The 19,195-nt window shown below is 34.1% G+C and overlaps 1 protein-coding gene across 39 annotated transcripts in view; it reads right to left on the reverse strand.

Moving 5' to 3' along the window:
* PTPRD (protein tyrosine phosphatase receptor type D) overlaps nt 1–19,195 on the reverse strand; it is a 2,185,700-nt gene that overhangs the window by 169,776 nt on the left and 1,996,729 nt on the right. For all 39 annotated transcript variants that reach the window (XM_049116106.1, XM_049116100.1, XM_049116099.1 and 36 more), the window contains 4 exons: nt 18,053–18,322; nt 14,603–15,184; nt 5,308–5,441; nt 2,590–2,734 (listed from right to left, as the gene is read on the reverse strand). In XM_049116106.1, the coding sequence (XP_048972063.1) occupies nt 2,590–2,734; nt 5,308–5,441; nt 14,603–15,184; nt 18,053–18,322 (1,131 nt within the window). The remainder of the gene's footprint in view (nt 1–2,589; nt 2,735–5,307; nt 5,442–14,602; nt 15,185–18,052; nt 18,323–19,195) is intronic.

The following is a 19,195-nucleotide window of genomic DNA, read 5'->3' on the forward strand; positions in this document are numbered from 1 at the left end:
TTTAAAAAAAGATTTTGAGAACCATCTGGAAAATATATTACTTATGTGCAAAATTTCTTTCATTTCATATGTAATCATATTAAGTAGAATTTGTATGAGTTAAAAGAGAAACTTTTTATTGTCCATTCTAAAATAAAATGGTCACTTTCTGAGTAATTATTTTTTATCAAATTATCCAAATATATCACTATTTGAGAAAAATTTATTTATTTATTTATTTATTTTTTTTTACTATTTGAGAAAAATTTAAAAAGCAATAAAGAGCAATGTAACCATTATCATAAATTATTTTTAAAGTTAATAATGTATAATTCCTAAAGAACGAATAAGGGGGATAAGATATACATAACTATATATATCTATATTTCTTTATTTTAAGGCAATTGATATGATAGAATGAGTAAATCATTTCTAATTTTGTGTATGTCAATATGTGGTTTGGGTATTTCCTTAGCCTTTTTTTTTATTTCCTTAGACTTTGTGGGTCTTAATATTATGTAGCATTAGATGTATCTAATTGTTTATAGGATTATCAGTCTTTTTTAATTTATATGTCTTGGCTTCTTCATTACAGTCAATCAAAATAAAAGCTCCCTGTACCAACCAAAAGGAAATTCTCATAAGACAATCTTATAAGTTTGGAGTAAGGTTTGCAAAATCACTAGAATATCTGTCATTTTTATTGATTCTGACTCCAGGTTCTTAGATTTCAAATTATAAAACTATTTCATATGCATTATCATTATTCATAATAAATTGAGTTGTTCTTGTAACAGCAAGGACTCATTTGTAATTCTTTTTAAAAAGCTGATTTGGTTTTTACTACATTGCTACCTTCAGACCTCCTATTCTGTGAGAATGTATTCAACACCTCTTGAACCTTTTACTTTAATATAATTGAGTAGATAAGCTTTGATGTGGTTATAAAATGTCCATTCCATCTCTATGTATGTAAATAGGTATGTATGTATGTATGCAAAAAAGTCTGTTTTGTAAACCACACAAAACAGAATATTGAAGCATGTCACATTCTTTTAATTAAATATCTGAGTTTAAGAGTTGTCTTCTATGATATTACTTATTAGCCTGCCTGGATTTCAAAGCAGAATACAAAACTGCATTAATTTACATGCTTAATTTACATGCTTCAGTTTTTTAAAGAAAGAGAACTTTATGGGAATAGGGTATAATCACTCATGGTTTAAGTAATAGGATCCTAATACTTTTTTGTACCACCAGCCATGTTTTGAGAAAGAGAAAGAATATAAATTTTATCTTCAAAAAATTCTGAAAGATTTTAAATTTCTATAGAAAATAGACTTACTTATATGAAAGAAAATTCATTTTTTGAAAAAATCCATAAATTTCATGGTTGCTGATAGGTCTAAAATTTAGGTCTGCAGAGCATCCCTTTATAAAATTCAATGTATTGAGATTATACATATCTACTACTACTACATCAAAAATCACATAAAAAGTATGAAGAATCAAAAAAAATACTTAGGGAAATAACTCCATAAAGCTGTTCAATTCAAGGTAAGTGGTAGTTTAATAGACTAATTATAGAAACATACTAATAAAGAGCAAACAATACTATTACTATGAGTCACCAAACTTTCCACCAAAAATAAACTTCCATACAATGCTTTACACAAAGCAATCTTGCCTGGACACAATAAACCCCCATTGTGATAAACACAACTATGCTTTAAGGTAACAGTTCCAAAAGAAATTGAACCTGAGGAAACAAAATACAATTTAGGATTGCAAATGTACTTGTGATTATTCCATTGTTCCTAAATTTGCCCAAATACAGATTTTCTACACATGTTCCAAATTTCCACATGTACTACTTGCAGAGTTAATAACAAACTAGTCACAAGAGCTGAGCTTTTCTCTGAGTAGAAACAAATATATGAAATAAAAACCTGTTTGTTACCAAAATTAAAACCTGTATGCTTAGGGGCACCTGGGGGACTCCATCCACTAAGCAACCAACTCTTGATTTCAGCTCAGGTCATGAGATCAAGCCATGCATCAGGCTCTGCACTGGGTGTTGCTTAAGATTCTTTCTCTCCCTTTGTCCCTCCCAAAGCACCCCCACTCCCGCTAAGATAAATACATACATACATACATACATACAGACAGACATAAATAAATAGAAATAAATAAACTTTAAAAAAAACCTGTGTGCTTAAAAAACATACAAGTTTGGTCTTTCTTTGTTACCTCTTTAGTTTGTTAAGTCCTCTTGTGATTATTTGGCAGTGTTCTCAACCAGAATTTTGCTTTACAGGGTTAAAAATCACTACACAGGACAGGTGGAACTCTCATTGATTTTTCTTACAGAAATCTCCTAACCCTTTCAACTTCTTTCAGCTTAGGAAGTGGGAGAATGGGGTCTGCTATTTGGACCAAGGTGGAAACCAAAATAGATCATGGCTGTAATCTCCAAAGTGGACGCTTAGTAGCATAGACACTACTGATTGTCAAAAATTATTAATTAGCTGATTGTTTGTTGGTGGAGATAAAAGGCCACAATACCTCCTGGTGAGAAAGGGCAAAAAGTAAGCAAAGAGAGACACCTACTTGACTGCATGGTTCTGGCTGATATTTCAGCTGTGGAAGCACCCAGGCCTTGAGGAGAGCGTGCGGCCAGACGGAAGTAGTACAAACTGTTTGGTTTCAGCCCTTGCAGCCTATAAGATGTCCCTGGCTCAATGGTAACTCGTTGCTGTGGATAAGTAACAAAAGGACTGGGTCATTTTTATTAAGATACATGCAAATATTTTTATCACACTGTCTGCAACCTCCAGTTTCTGCCATTGGGGTTATAAAATCATCAAAATATCACAAACAGAACCAACAGTGAGTATCTAGGACTCTACCAGGGGAATTACAGAAGGAAACCATCAGTGTTTAAAAAGCAAATTAATACAACAAGTAAGGCAATTAGAACAATGGAAACCAGAGATCATTCTAATGATGATCTAGTTATCAAATGCATCAAATAAGAGAGAGGTTGAGAGGCCACTACCCATAAATGTGTTGTACCTTATGGTGCATGTGTTGCTGTGACAAAGCCCACAATAGCAATTGACACCTGCCCCTGGCACTGGAGCATGGCCAATGTGTGCAATTTCAACTGAAGAGATTGTCTAGCTCATCTCCCATGACTTTATGCATTTTAAATAGAGGCATAGAAGATATGGCCAAAAGTAGCAACAGAAACTACTGTACGGTTTCTATGACATTGCTACACGAGATCTGAAATTGCAGAATTCTGATGGGATAAAAACCAGAGGGTTAGTCACTGAAGAAAGCTGGATAAGTTATATGAGACTGTATCATCACTTTAGACTGATTTAAAATAAAAAAATAAATAAATAAAAATAAAATAATTTTAAAACCTTCTTTGTGACTATAGAGCACACAGTTGGAGGAAAAAAATCACAAACTTTTCCGCGAATTTTAACATCATAAAGAGCTTTTGAAATAAGGTTTCTTTAATTGAATATTAGAACTCTTACTTTTCATGCTTAAAATTGACTTGTGTTTTAGCAAAAACAGAGCTATATAGGGGTAATCAATCTCATATCGAACATCAGCCTGTTTAAGTAAGCCTAAAAATATCCACTAATATGTAATCTAGTACTGGCATAAATAATCTTAAGGCTTCTCATTGAATAGAGTTTGCTGTTCACACAAACAGAAATCATTCAAGGGGAATTCAAATATAAAAGTAAAAGAAAGCATCCCTAGGATATTCTGGCTCACAAACACAAAAGCTTTTCAGAAATTTTAGATTTCCCAAATGGTAAGTAAAAAGGGAATCCCCAAAGAAACAACTGTAAAACAGAGTAGATGTGCCAACATTCAAGCCTCTACATCTATAGCATTCTCAGAGGAGTACCACTCTCCTACACTGTTGTATTTTATTTGTTTTTTAGTTGGGTAGTGGTAAGGATTTAAAATAAATTAATGTTGAATTATGTCTTAATAAAAACACCAACAGTGTTGACATGAGTACTTTAAGTTATAGCAGCATTTCAATTACATAACTTGAGTGCTTAATTCATATTGGCTCTGTTAGCTAACTCTAAAAGCACTGTATTTAGAACCTGGTCTTTGGAGATTCTGCTCAATTCAAAGAACTGTAATAAGATAGAAGTGTATAGGAACATACTAATTTATTTTAGCATTCAGAATGATATACCATAAGTTAACTGATAATATTTCATTTATTATGTGAGTGTTTTAAAAAAGATATTTCTGTTAGAAGTCAAGGGCTGCCTAGATTTGTGAAGATCTTTTTAAGATAAAGAATACTAAGAAGTATAATAAAATGACTTAGGTGGATTGAGTTTTCACATATAGTTTCACCAACATTTCTGTCCCAGTGTTCCAGACTGGATTTCACAGGAACAAAAGAATTGCATTCATTGCTATCATATATTCCCATTCTGAAAATGTTGGATGTATCTTGATACTGATTTCTGTAATTTATACAAAGTACACCCAAGAGGCAGTAGACCCAAATCCTTAAAAAGATCGGTTCTGGAACCTGAATGCCTCGATTTTCAGATCCCAGTTCTGTCATTCAATAGTGTGAGAGCTGAGGGATTTATCTTTGTGCCCATTTTGTTATATGTGAACTCAATTAAAAGTAGAGACTGACTCACAGCACCATTGTAAGAACTGAATGAGTTAACATATGTGAAACCCTTGCTATATCTGTCAATATATATATTAGTTATATTGACTTTGTTTCTCTTTTCAGTAACTATCAACAATGGTCAGACTTCTTCAATGTACCATTTTCTTATTTGCACAGCACACTCAGACATTACATATACTCCTATAAATATCAAAGAACTCTTGGAATAGAAATTAACATTTGCTGCACAGCCTCTTTCTCTGAACCAGTTTGGACAAATCCATATATCCAAAGCCTTGGAGGTCATTTAGTCACATGTCGGCATATGACTCAAGTACTATAATGCAGAAGAGAAATAAAGGAAGTCCTTAAGTCTCATGGGGTATATTCCTTTAGATACTTTCAGATGAAGTTTGGGAACCTGGAAATAGGGACAGGAGCTGTTTTGTTGTGGTCATTTACCCCACTTCACCTTCCAAAGGCTTGAAATCAATACTCTGATTTTTTTTGGTCAAGCTTCTTTTTGGATGAGTAAATTTTTCAACCTAAGTGCTCTATAAGACATCTGACCTTTTGGCAGAACTTGGGCAAGTACACAAAAGTAGAGTCACGCCACAGTGCAGTGAATGATAAGAAGCAAATGACCTTACCTCCTCGCCATGTTCCCCATCCTTGTAGACCAGTTCGTAGCTGGCAATGGTATCTGAACGTGGAGGTGTCCAAGACAGTAATATACTTGTTTCTGACTCAGGTTCAGCTTTGAAGTTTAGTGGTTGCCCTGGCACTAAAAACAGGAAGGCAGAGGACTGAGCTGATCATCACCTTGAGTATTTGAAAACCCTTCCATTAGTGCATCTGTTTAAACCTCTCAAAATGTGTCCACATACATCAACTTAATAAAGTGCTAGGTCTCTTAACATTGTTATAGTCTACTTTCCCTCCTTCAACGGATGAGAGTATTATTAACACTGAACTTGTCCTTGATCAATTTAAAATCTATACAAGATATAGTAGAATTAACAAATATAGAATAGATCAGTTTCTAAATGTGATCTTAAGAACAATAAACTTATTTCATAATACTGGTAAAAGTAATAAACGAGACAATTCATACAATCCACTTGGAATAAATATTGTCAAATCATAACAAGTGCTAAATACAGAAACACCATTGTTGTTATTTTACAACTGAGAGCTTGTTCTCTAGCACTACATTCAACTTTCAAAATTATTTCCAATTAGATTTATAAAATCCCACCTTTGCTCCATGAACAAAACCTACTGGTAATCCAGAATCCCATTGCATTTTTTCTTACCAACCCATATTTTGAAAAAGAGGTTAAAGAAAAAAAACAATCACTTACAAATAATTACTTCTAATCCCTAATTGACTTTTTAAATCACTTAGTATACTAGGCCTAAAGTGAACTTAATACTGTCCATAGTAAGATGGAGCTAAATTTACTACACAAATAAAAAAGTTTAAAGAATACATTTATTATCAGAAATGCAGTAATTTAACAGATGTTATCCATAATTCTCATATTAGTCACATACCCTTGTAATAGACAACTTGGAGAGCTCTATATCAGATCTATTAAAAGATGAGACTTCTATCTAGTTTAAAACACTTTACTCAAATGCTGTATTAGAATAGGTTTTACAACCCCAACGTCCTAGTTAACACCAAATCCCATTAAGTCCTCTATCCCTTATACATAAGACTCATGGAGCTCAGGCATCACTAGTCCAGCTAACCTTACATGGTCCTTGGCCCATGTCTGCTCTGATTGGTTCAAATTAAATATTTGTGTCATTACCCCTGATATTGTGTTATGTCTTAAAGGCTGATAGCTGACCATATGCCCGTATTCCCACAAGTAAACATGAAAATTCTGTGCATATTCAATGAAAAACAGAACAATAATACTTTTATACTAGAGGGGAAAGAACATGTGAAGTGTTTTTTGGTGAATGGGCATAAACATTGAAAAACTTAAGAAAAAATATACTTTGTAGCTAACATAAGACTTCAATTTCTTAAGTAATACTTAAAGCATAATTTTCCTAAGTAAGAAGATCTTTGGAAATATAAAAGGTTTTACTTTTTTTTCTTTTGTAGCCATCTCTCTGTAATACAACTTAAAAAAAAAAGTCTTTTGTTTAAAAAGAGATCGAAGTCTAAACAGATCTACCACAATAGTTTCCAGTATTCCTATTTTATTCCTCTCTCTGGGGTGCTAACAGTGTGTGTGTGTGTGTGTGTGTGTACGCACACACACACGCTCATGCATGCACACACGTGTGCGTGCATGTATGTACCTGCATGTGCAGGCATACACTCTCATGTTTGGACTTATGCATAAGGGGGGATCAATAGTCAGTGCTTCTTATTTCTAGTTGCATTCATCATCTTTTCTCCTCTTTTGTATCACAGGCCTTGAGATACTCATTAACTTGATGCCTCTGTGAACATACTTTCTAAACAGGGTATCTTTTTTTCTTTTCTTTTTTCTCTGTAAGTATTTGCCTAGTGAGATACCTAAGGCAATCATCCAGACCGAGAAATGGAGACAAAAGAAGATAAAAGATCAAGAGCAGAGAAGGGAGAACAGAGGGAAAAATAAACAGGAAAATAGCAAAGCAAATAGAGAATGCATTAGTTCTAAAAGGTAAATACCAAAAACGCTGGCAGGAGCAAAAATGGAAGCCAAGAACAATCAGACAGATGGGGAATTTATGATTGGATTTTAATATTCAGAGGATTAAAAGGGTTCTCAGCCTAAAAATGCATATTTATGCATATGTGTGTGGTCACTTCCTTCTCTCCACTTTTGTTTCCTTTTTTCTTTCTCCCAACTTCCACCAGCCTGGGAAGGAAGAAAGCCTTATGGTAACTCCTGACTTACCCCAAACTGGAACACAGTATTGTCAAGAATTAAAACCAGGGACAGAACTGAAAGCTGCTCTCAGGATAATTATTGCTTGTTATGTATTTCCTCCCGGACTAATGATAATAATAAATTGACATTGATTGAAAACATCTTGGGAATCTAATTAACTTCTTCTTATTTAAACTGTTTACTTTTTTGCTTTTAATTTGTCTTGAACAAATTCCCAGTAGGTCTCCATGTTTTATCCTTGTGTAGTGACACAAACTTCATCTGAGCCTCCAATGCATTAAGACACCTCTCCTTCTAAATAACGAATTAAACAGGCTTGAAGCATCAGAGGGTGTACTGTCCATTTTATTCTTGGACAAAATAAGCAGTGGTCAAACGACTTTAAATATATATACAAGGTTCTCCTCTTCTTCTATCTTGTCCTTCTTTCGAAGTGGTCTGGAGGGTAATTTAATTTACTAGACGTTAAATTTGTGGTAGAAATATGGATGTCCAGAGGTATCAGGCAGAGAGATCACTTAGTACAGAGATCAGTGGGGTCTGGGGCCAGTGGAAGTGCGCCTAGCCACCTGTTAGGCCTTGGTAATGTTCAGTGCCAGGAGACTAAGGCTTTGTGCAATTTTGGTCCAAGCTTGCCTGAACTGATTTTTCAACGGAAGTTTACCTTCTAAGTAAAATCTTTCCATTTTTAACCATTGGAAATTAACTGAATTAATTGAAATTAATTGAAAAACACGATAGGAGACAAATATGTCTACAGGCAAAATCCAGCAAATGGACAAGTGCTGTCAAAGACCTTTGTATTATATCAGTCTCTATATTCATAAACACCTTAAGGTGCCACCTCCCTGGGAACTGAAGATTCACCTACGGAGATGCTTCCTCATTTAGCCATAGTTGAAACAACCACAATAAAATGGAGTCATCAAAGTAAAAGAAAAACAGCTATGAAATTAATGGATTTATGTTTACATTCCTCAAACACAGTTGTCCTAATGATCATAATATATGTACATGAAGGATCACTTCAGGGAGTCCCAGTTTTATTTCTCTGTATTATTTAGAAACACAGGGAGTACTTCATCTTCTGTCAGTTAGACTTGGATATCAATTACTGTGGCTTCAGGTTCTATTATCATGTATGTTTGTGTTTTTTAAAACACAAAAAACACCTTTTCTCTCTCTCTCTCTCTCTCTCTCTCTCTCTCCACAAATGTTTTCACAGTCTTTACACCTCAAACCGACTGGCATTCTTTTATCTTCACTTCTTGTTTGTCTGTGTCTATTTTACTTTTATTTAAGAGCTTTTCTGGGTTGTAGTATTTCTCTCACCAAATAACTGAACACAAATTTTATAGGGAACTCTGAGATTCTGGAAAATCATGGGAAAAATTTTAAAAGTCTATCTAGAAACTTCAGAGCAATCATTCTACATTAAAAAGCGAGATGTAATCATATCGACCATAAACCAAATTTAGAATTTAGATGTGGACAGAGAAAATGCGGGTAGAACTTAAAATTTTTCCTTAAAACTATATTTAAGAAATCTTTGTATTCTGTAAATGGTGTCAACATTATAGTTTCCTTCTTGATTATTTAAAGTCCACAAGGAAATACAAATATGAGTTATCAATTCCCTAAAATAAGCTTATGATCGTATTGATAAATATAAAGTATTTGAGTAGTACTACTATCATACTCCATATAAATATCTGAAGGCAACTCAAAGACAGAGAATGGAGAATGAATGAAGGATGGAGGTAAAATCTGTATGTCACCTGAAATGCTAATAATATTAGAGATAGACACTTAAGTAAAATTTAGGAAATATTTCTAAAGAGGGTTAAAATGTAGTAAATGTCTAGCCAACAATTTCATTTAGCTATATTACAAATACAAAATATTATCAGAGACTAGAAAACCTATTATTGCTAAAATATATTTAAAAATGTATTTAGCATTTTAATAAATGATAACAACAATAAAAACAATGGCCAGAATTTTAGAGGTAGTAAAACAAAACAAAATTCAAAACAAGGAGTCTGATTTGTAAGTGCCGAAAACATATCATTGATAAGTAAGTATTTAACACATGAGCACCTGCACACATCTTACTCTCAATTGTCATTAGATACCAATGTGAAAAGTTAAATTTTATTACAGTTGTATTTACATCCAGAGCTCCTTTACTCAAATTCCTTTTAGCTCCTTTGCTAAAACTATTTTAAGAATGCATTTAAATTGGATTCATAACTTGGGAAATTGGAAATCAATCTTTTTCTAGTTTGCTCAGTTAGGCCTGTTGACATACACTAATAAAATGATTTAGTAAGTTCTAGGAATCTAAAACATAATGTCTCTAAATGTCATAGATATTTTTATAACAATTTTACAATGCCCAGAATTTGGAGTGGAATTAGCTTCTTCAAAAAGTTTAAAGTTGGTGTTATTCAGTATTTATTTAGTAAATATACATAATTCTTTTCCTCCCAAAAGCCTATGCCGAGAAAGGTATACACATAGCAATCCATAGATTTTTCCCAAGAATCTATTAAATGTGCAGAAAAATTAGAGGTCAGATATGCTTTCTAAAGAAAGAAAAAAGACAAGACATTGGGATTTAACAGATTTAGAATGGCTCCAATTAGCACAAACATCAGGCAATAATTTAGGGCATTAGGTCTTAGATGTAATTTACTATATTCTTTATCACAGTTTTATTTGTCTTTTATATAGTACAGTTACTGTATGTTCTTATTATAATTATCTATACAAGAAAACTATATAAAAAGACATTCTTTCAAAATGTGTATTCTAATAGAAGAAATCATTTTCTAGTACAATATAAATTCTTCCCTTGACTATGGCCATATACTACATTCTCCATATTTTTAAGGTGAACTAGCAGCAAGTGACTGTAATACCAGTGGTAAAGCTATGGAAAAACTGGAAGATGAATTCATGTTTCTAAAAAATAATATTTTAACCGAAATATTATTTTCATATCTAAAACCATTTAAAAATTACTTAATATTGTTAACTGTATGAATATTCATGATTAAAGAGAATATTATTGACTATAAAACAGATTCTATTTTGATTTTCTATATTATCAGAAATACATAATTTAATATTAATCCTCCATTTACATCAATATGTTAACAATAATCTTAGATGAGTTCAAAAGTGACAACTTTCCTCTTAAACTCACTTTGTTACTAAGTACTGTTTCTTCATAGTCCAATTTTAAACAAAAATAGAACTGTTAGTGCCAGGGAATTAAAGATAAAAAATGAAATGAACATTTTTCAGATATAGAAGACATAGAAATTTGTATCTTTGCATGAACAAAATTAAAATATACTTAAGAAATTCATACATCTTGGTAAGTAAATTGTCATAGGTTTGGTAAAGATAAAATAGCAGTTAAAATAATTATATCCTCAAATTTTCTGTAATCTCTCTAGAGGAATATTTCATAATGATTTTATGTTTTTGCCTAGCTATGATCCTAAGAAATAGTTAGTCAGCAAGAAAAAAAAAGGAGCACCTCAGCATTAATTATATTAGGACTAACATCATTGTATTTGGCAGGTGTCCACTAACATCAAATGGCTTTTTGTTAATTAAGCCTAGGGAACAGATCAAATCATTGTGCTATTTTGGAAGGTTTTCTTAGCCTATTGATCTTGGCAGGCACAAGTCATTATATCTTCTCAATCAATGAGTAGTAAAAGTACTATTATACAAGGTTCTTGGAAATAATATAAAAATGCTCTGAGATTTGGAGCAACTATTCTAATGCATCAGTGGCTCAATTCATCCAGATTTTTCTAAGTTTATAGTCCCACATTAACTCAGTTGCCCCTGGTGTAGCCCTACCTTAACTGAGTTATGGCTTATGTCATATTATGTCTCTTGGTGATACAGAAAACCAAAATATGGTTCATTTAACCATCAGTTCTCTATCTATCAATAAACTATAGCCAAGGGATTATTGTCTGTCTTCTGTGTTCTGAATATAAGGATTCTCATGATTCCCAAGGATTCTTATGTTTTGGTTGAATTTAGTTCCAGAAAGTATTTGGTATCTCAGATACCTAAATCTTCCTAGTGTCAGGGAAAAAAAATTATAAGTCATCAAGGAGTCCTATATTTAAATTTGTGGTTTAAAAACTTAGAGCCAAATTTAGTGAATCAAGTATAATAACCTCTAAAAGAGATATTCCTTTCACTACTTTCAGATAAGCTTTTTTTTTTTTAACATCTAAATGATGTTTTGTACTTTTGTAATGGAATAATCTAATAGCCAAGTCTTTCAGAAGTAAATTCATACAATTCTTAAATAAAGATTTATCATAAAGATATTAATAAATGAATGATTATGTTTCCTGCCTCTATTTATTTATTGAGCACCTGGTGGGCACAAAAATTTAGCAGACATTAAACCTGTCACAAAAGGCAAATTATTAATTTCAATTTAATGATGGTTTAAGGTAGGCAGGGAGCTTGGATTTAAATTCTGCCTTCCTGCTTACCAATCTTATGACCACAAAACAAGTTCCTGAATCTTCTTTAATCCTCAAATTACTCATTGGCAAATGGGGTAATTCCATATCTATCTAATTGGGTACTAAAATTAATACATGCAAAGTTCACAGCAGACTATGCCACATATGCAACTGTTTATGATGATGATTATCTATTACTTATTAAGTTATAAAATATTTCTGTCCAATAACTAATTCATAGGGCTGTTATGGGTTGAAGTGTATCTCACAAAAATCCATATGTTGAATTCCTAACCCTCAGAATGTAATCTTATTTGGAAATAAGATTTTTGCAAATGTAATTATTTAAGATCAGATCACTAGCTTAAGCCTTAATCTATTACGACTGGTATCCTTATGAAAAGAGGAAATTTGGATAGAGAGACATGTCCACAGGGAGAAGAGGATGTGAAAATAAAGGCATGGGTCAGGGGTGATGCCTCTCCAAAGCAAGGAACAGCCATGATTGCTAGCAAACTACCAGAAGCTAGGAGAGAGGCCTGGAAGCTCCCTCAGAGCCCTGAGAAAGAACCAATTCCATGCACACCTTAATCTCAAACGTCTGGCCACTAGAACAGAGAGACAGTAAATTCCTGTTATTCAAACCATCCAGTCTGTGGTATTTTGTTACAGCTGCCCTAGAAACCAAATATCACCTCGAAACTCTACAAGGCTTATTATTTTTGATGAGAAAACTGAAGTTCAGAGAAATGAAGTAATTGTTCAAGGTTATAGAGCTAAAACTGGTAGACGTGGATTCAAACTCTGGTTATATTACTCCAAGACTAGGAATTTTAAAAATATTAACACTAAGGGACACATGGGTGGCTCAGTCAGTTAAGTGTCTGACTAGTGATTTCAGCTCAGGTCATTATCTCACGGGTGGTAGGATTGAGCCTGTGTCTGGGCTCCATGCTCAGGAGGGAGTCTGCTTGGGTTTCTTTCTTCAGGTCCACCCCCACTTCTCTCTCTCCCTCTCTCTCTCTCTCTCTCAAATAAATAAATAAATCCTTAAAAATATATATCACCACTGAAAAATTAGAAAAACTAAACATGGAACACAGGTATATGTTCTTACATATTTTCTTTTTAAAGTGTTACGTAGCTGCTAAAATAGTGCAATAAAAATAATCTTATAATAATTAACCAGTTTTAGACAAGAAAAAGAACAAGATTCACAGATTTCTGCATTTACCAATGAGCTATATAAGGAAAATTTAATCTACAGTGTTCTTCTATATATTGATATAGCAAATAAATACAGAAGAACTGCAAAAGCCAAGTAGGAAAGATATATGAATGTTTTTAGAATAATTGTGTATATAGAAAAATAAACATATTTTTATAGCTATCTTTCATATTATTAGAGAAAATAATAAATCCATGAACCAGTGAGAGCCAAATCACACTATGAAAATAAAACAAAGCCGGGCAGACTGCAAATATGTTCTGAGGTCTCTGGTAGCCAGGGAAAATCAATGAACACCCCCAGTGATATAATTCATAAAGATGAAACATGAAGATAAGTCAGGGTTAACCACACAGGTTGATCTGGTTCTGATAATTCAGAAAATGCATCCCACACAGAAATGCATCTGTATAGCTACAGACTATAGCTACTACATCCAATAATATGGTTTTTATGTAGATTCTTGGAACAGACCAATGGCATGCTGCCAAGACATTGAGATTAACACAAGTTATGAGGTAGCGACACAACAAGGGGTCAAACTAAGAGCTCTCAGATGTTCAAAAATAAACTTTCGAAGAAAGTTGCTGTCATATTCTCAACCCAAGGCAAAATTGGTCATTTTGAATCAGATCAGAGGGGTCTGATAACTGCTTATGAAAATAAAACCACTGGAAGGGCCAAGGTCTTCTCCAAAAAATAATGCAATGTCTGTTCTAATATCCAATAAAATGCATCAATGAGGCCCCAAAGTTTGATCCTGGATCTCAATAACTGTCTCTCTCCACCCATGAAGCCATCCAAAGAAAAAAAAATAATAAAAAATCCATTAGAAGATTATTTTTAGTGAATAGCTTCCCTAAAAAGACCTTGAATTGTCTAAGACCTTCCTGAAAAAATGGTTTCACTTTCAACTTTATCTTGAACCATAAAACCTTTCATAAGTTAAACAATTGTGTAAGAGTATTCTATCAGTTACTAATATAAAGCAGCCTATTTCTAGTCTCAAATGCTGCATAGAGGATGCATTCATCCAGCTCATGCAGAAAAATCTTCAAGTCACTCAGGTACAAAAAAGAAAAATGCTAAATGCATCCCTCCACTTAAAAGTATTACTTAGTCTTTCAGGTGTCCATACCTGTTCCACTCCAGAGACCTTATCTTAAACTTCCATTTAGAAACTCTTAAGTCTCAAAACTTAAAATTCATACTTATCTTGGTCCTTTCTTTGTTTTTGCCATTCCCACCTCTTAACATCTATTCCTCCCCTCCCGCCCTACTTCCCATCCCAAACCTGACGTACCTCCTGTCTGAGTGATGACTTGTATGTCACTTGAAAGAGGACCATCTCCAATTGAGGTAAAAGCCAAAACTTTGACAGAATATGTTTTCTGGGGCACTAAGTTGCCAATAGTAGTGATTTGGCTGTCAGCTACATTATGCTTCATCCAGTTGTTGACATGCTGAGTGGGATCCATTGTATAATAAACTCTGTATCCTTGGATTTGTCCATTTGGCTCTTCAGGTTCCTTCCACTGTACCAAAATGGTGGTTGAACTTAACATCCGCGCCTGGACGTCCCGTGGGGCACTGGATGGTGCCTGTTCTGAGGTCTGCGTTAGCACAGGCTCACTGGGAGGTCCCCGTCCAATGTTATTGACAGCAACAACCCTGAATTCATAATCTGAGTAGGGACTTAGTCCAGCAACACTGTAGCGAGTGGTTGCCACCCCATCAATTTCTTTGTAAGGTTCCTCCGAATTTTTAGGTTTATGTTGAATAATGTAGTAAGAGACAGGCTCTGGGTTCCCGGAGTCCCATGTCAACGTGATGCTTGTGGCTGTGCTCTCTGTCACGACAGGAGTTCCTGGAGGTTTGGGTAAGGCTTAGGGGGAGAGGAAAGGATGGTGAGTATTCATCAGCTCTCAGATATTACAAAGATACATAAGCTGTTCTACCAGAATGACCAAATTATGCATCTACCAAAGATTGAATTAGATTTGATTATAACAAAAGATAGTTTTCTAAGTAGGTAGGATGTACAGTAAGATGCATAGGGGACAAAGGCCATTTTACTAGAAGCACACTAGAGCATTGTATTTTGAGGCTTGTATTCAAATCCACCAGTTATTAATTATATGATCCTGAATGTGTTGCATAACCTCTCTTTGTTTTAGTTTTCTCACGTGGAAAATGGGAAGAACTATCACTGGATTATATTGTATAGCTGGGTAACCATATTTCATGAGATTGCTGTGAAGATTTAATGAGCTACTCCAGTAATGCTCTTAGTATGTATCCAGCACCTTCAAAAAACAGTAGTTGCAATTATTACTATTATTATAACCAAGAGTTTGGCAATTAGCCAATTAGCCCCTTGCTTCAAGAAATGAATAACTAAATACCAACATTGAAAAGAATACAATTTAGAATATTTTGAAGTGGCATTGAATTGCTATAGACAAATAATGACCTTAATGTTTTCCAGTTGTAAGACTTTATTACTGTAATTTAAAAAATAATAATCTAACCAAGAATTTTTAGATAAGAAAGAATAGTAAATTTCAAATTAATTTCAAATTCATGTTTTTTAGTTAATATTCAAAAATGTTGAACTAAATTAAAACATATTCACAAATAACTTTTTAAGGTAGTTTACTGTCATAATATGTATTCTATTTTTTAAGATTATTTATTTATTTATTCATGAGAGACACAGAGAGAGGCAGAGACACAGGCAGAGGGAGAAGCAGTTGCCTGTGGGGACCCGATGTGAGACTCGATCCCAGGACCCCGGGATCACACCCTGGGCACAAGCTGATGCTTCACCACTGAGTCACCCAGGTGTCCCTATATTCAATCCTGGTAATACCTGGTTATCTGACAAATATTTGCAATTAAATCCATCTTTTAGAGCTCCAATTCTTTCCTGTTAGCAGAGGGACCTCACTCAAAATGCTACTGATTGAGAATACAAACTATCCACACTGGTGACCTCATACTTAAGTGTCTTGCCCTGGAGATTGATTTTGAAAGGAATTGTTACTAGGGGAAGAGAGAATTCCAGCAAGCTAACTTTTGAGAGAAAACCCAGAATGTAACATTCATATGATTAACCCTTTCAAACGCTTTTCCCTTGTCAATGTAAAGGCAAAGAGTACAATACTCTCTAGAATGGTAGATGTTCAAGAGTTGCAAGCTTGTACTTGATAACTCCGGAACACTGCTAGTACCTTGCCTAGCAGTGTTAACCTGAATGGACGCCTAACTGAATGAATGAGTGAGGATACATTCTCCCCCACTCTCTTTCACTTGTTCTTTTTGTTTTGATTTACTTTTTGCCTATAGGTTTCATCCTTATATTTATTTATTTTTGAAGTGCAGAGTGTAAGGACCGGCAAGAGTCAGGAAAACAAAGGTAAGTCGAACAAGATATTATTGTTAGTCCCGAATTTGAATTCTTGAAAAGTCTTCAATAAACCTTCAAATATTTGAAACTGAAATAGTTATTATAAGAAAGGTGATTCAATATTTGCATATTATTCTAAGAACTATAGAATCATAATATTTGGCCAAGGGATTTTACTGAAAACAATAATAGAAAGACATTTGTTTAAATATTCTGGATTGGCATTTTTCAGAAAAGTAGATGATCTAAATTTTCCCTAGATAGCTTTCTGAATTATTATGGTAAGTAAAAATATTGCTAATTAAGGTGTGCTTACTGCTACTTAATAGACATTAATTTTGGGGTCACATTTACTGTATAGTATAGGTTTTGTGCCTATAATGTGTGGATAGTATAAGTATGCCTAATACAGTTATGGATATTCAATACAATGTTACTATTTTAAATGACTAAATGTTGACAGTAGTGTGTAGCTTTGTTCTCACGCCACATTATTGCTTTTATGCAGCATATATTTGATCTACATGCCTGGTGGGGGATATGACACCAGTGACAACACATCTGTTACTTTTTTTTAGGATAATACTTCCTGGAAAGCAAAGATATTTTGTGTTCATTTTTGCAATAGTCACAGACATTTGGGAGAATCTAAAGTCACCCTCACTCTGACTGTGTTTGCAACAGTGTTCTAGAATTCTATAAACACTGATAAAAATAACTGGTACCTCACACACTTACTTTTGTTTCCTTCATTTCAAAAATATTTGTGAAACATAGTACTTCGGTTACATTTGGTGCACTTAAAGGAAATATTTCCTGAGCACTTCATGTACAGTAGGTAAGAGATTAAGTTAAAATAGAATATAATGTCCCTTACATTTTGGTTCTTAATGATAGGCCCCATTAAAAATTTAAAACATCTCTTATTAAGCCATGTTGATTTAATTTTCTTTTGTCTTCATGGATTTGAGCGTTTATTGATATTTACTTGTATTTTTCTATCATACACTCTCCCCAGTGTTGGATTAATATGAAACCTGTATGCATTAGTTCTATCACAATGGTTGACAGTGTCTAACATTTCTCATTCTGCCTGGTTAGTGCTCTGGCCCAGTCTATTGTTAAATGTTTTGATGATTATCATCACTTAGGCTGTCAGTCCTTTTAAGAGAGAATCTGCCTACCTAGATATGTGTACCTTATATGATACCATAGATATGATTAGACTTTGGCACCTGAAAGCTGAACCCAGATGAACTGATTCATTTTAGAATTCCAAGGGTAGACTTTGTAGGAACATTAGTCAGGAAATTTCACTTTCAGAGCAAAAACCATTGAGCATACCTTTGACAGTGATCTGTGCTATTGCTTCAATGACACCCAATGTTGACATAGCAACACAGGTGTAATTTGCTGACTGTCTTACATCATTCAGTTCCAGTACATTTCTTCCTATTGGCATATCATCTTCAGGTGTCAGATCTTCTGCCCCCAACATCCACTTCACATAAGGCATTGGTGACCCCACGGCCACACAGGTGATATTGACACTTCCACCTGGCATGATTTCATGATTAGTAGGTGGGATAGAGAATCTTGGTGGGACACGGCGAACTGGAACAAAACACAAGGGAAAATGATAAAATACACAAGGCAAGATAAAGTGGCTTGTTAAACATATGACATGCACTGTACAAACACAATTAAACAATTAAAACATGTCGTGGATTTTTCAAAAACAAAACAAAGAAAAACTGTGGATAATACAGACCATACAAGTATGGTATGTGTATACACAGAAAAAATCATTTAGTTTAGTCATTGATATCTTAGACACATTCATACAAAAGTTGATTCAGACCTACAAGGGCCCCACAAAAAAAAAAAAAAAAAGAAACAACAACAAAAAAACTATCTACAAACTAACAATACACAAACGTCATGCATAAGATAAACACAAAAACATATACATGCATGCATATAGCAAAGATCCTATGCATGCATGTATATGCAGAAAAGGGGGCTGGAAGGTCATCAGCAAGTTTAAGTTGAGTATCAAAACCAACTTCAGTGCTGTGCACTTCCAGTTGATGTGAATGTATGTGTGGGACCACACTGTCACATCCCAGCCCTGGAAAACATTATCTAGAGGACACGGAAAGTGCAATTTATTTGCTTTCAGACTCAGAATGGATGCAACCCCAAGACCTCACACTAACACTGGAATAGACACAGAAATATACACACATATCAATTTATGCTCACGGAAGAAGAAACAAAGCCAATGCCAGTAGAGATACTGGATTGAGTCATGCAAGTCATGCACACAATGAAGTCTCAAGGCCCGTGCTTAGAACAATGGGAGGATGGCTGGAATCCAAGACAGCAATGACAACAGAGGAAATAACAAGGTAACAGCACTCAACATAAAGGGAGGAGGTAAAGTATAAGTACAAGTGATTAACACAGGGATTTAAGAGATGATAG

Source organism: Canis lupus, chromosome 11 (assembly GCF_003254725.2).
Source record: "Canis lupus dingo isolate Sandy chromosome 11, ASM325472v2, whole genome shotgun sequence".
NCBI classification, from domain to species: Eukaryota; Metazoa; Chordata; class Mammalia; order Carnivora; family Canidae; genus Canis; species Canis lupus.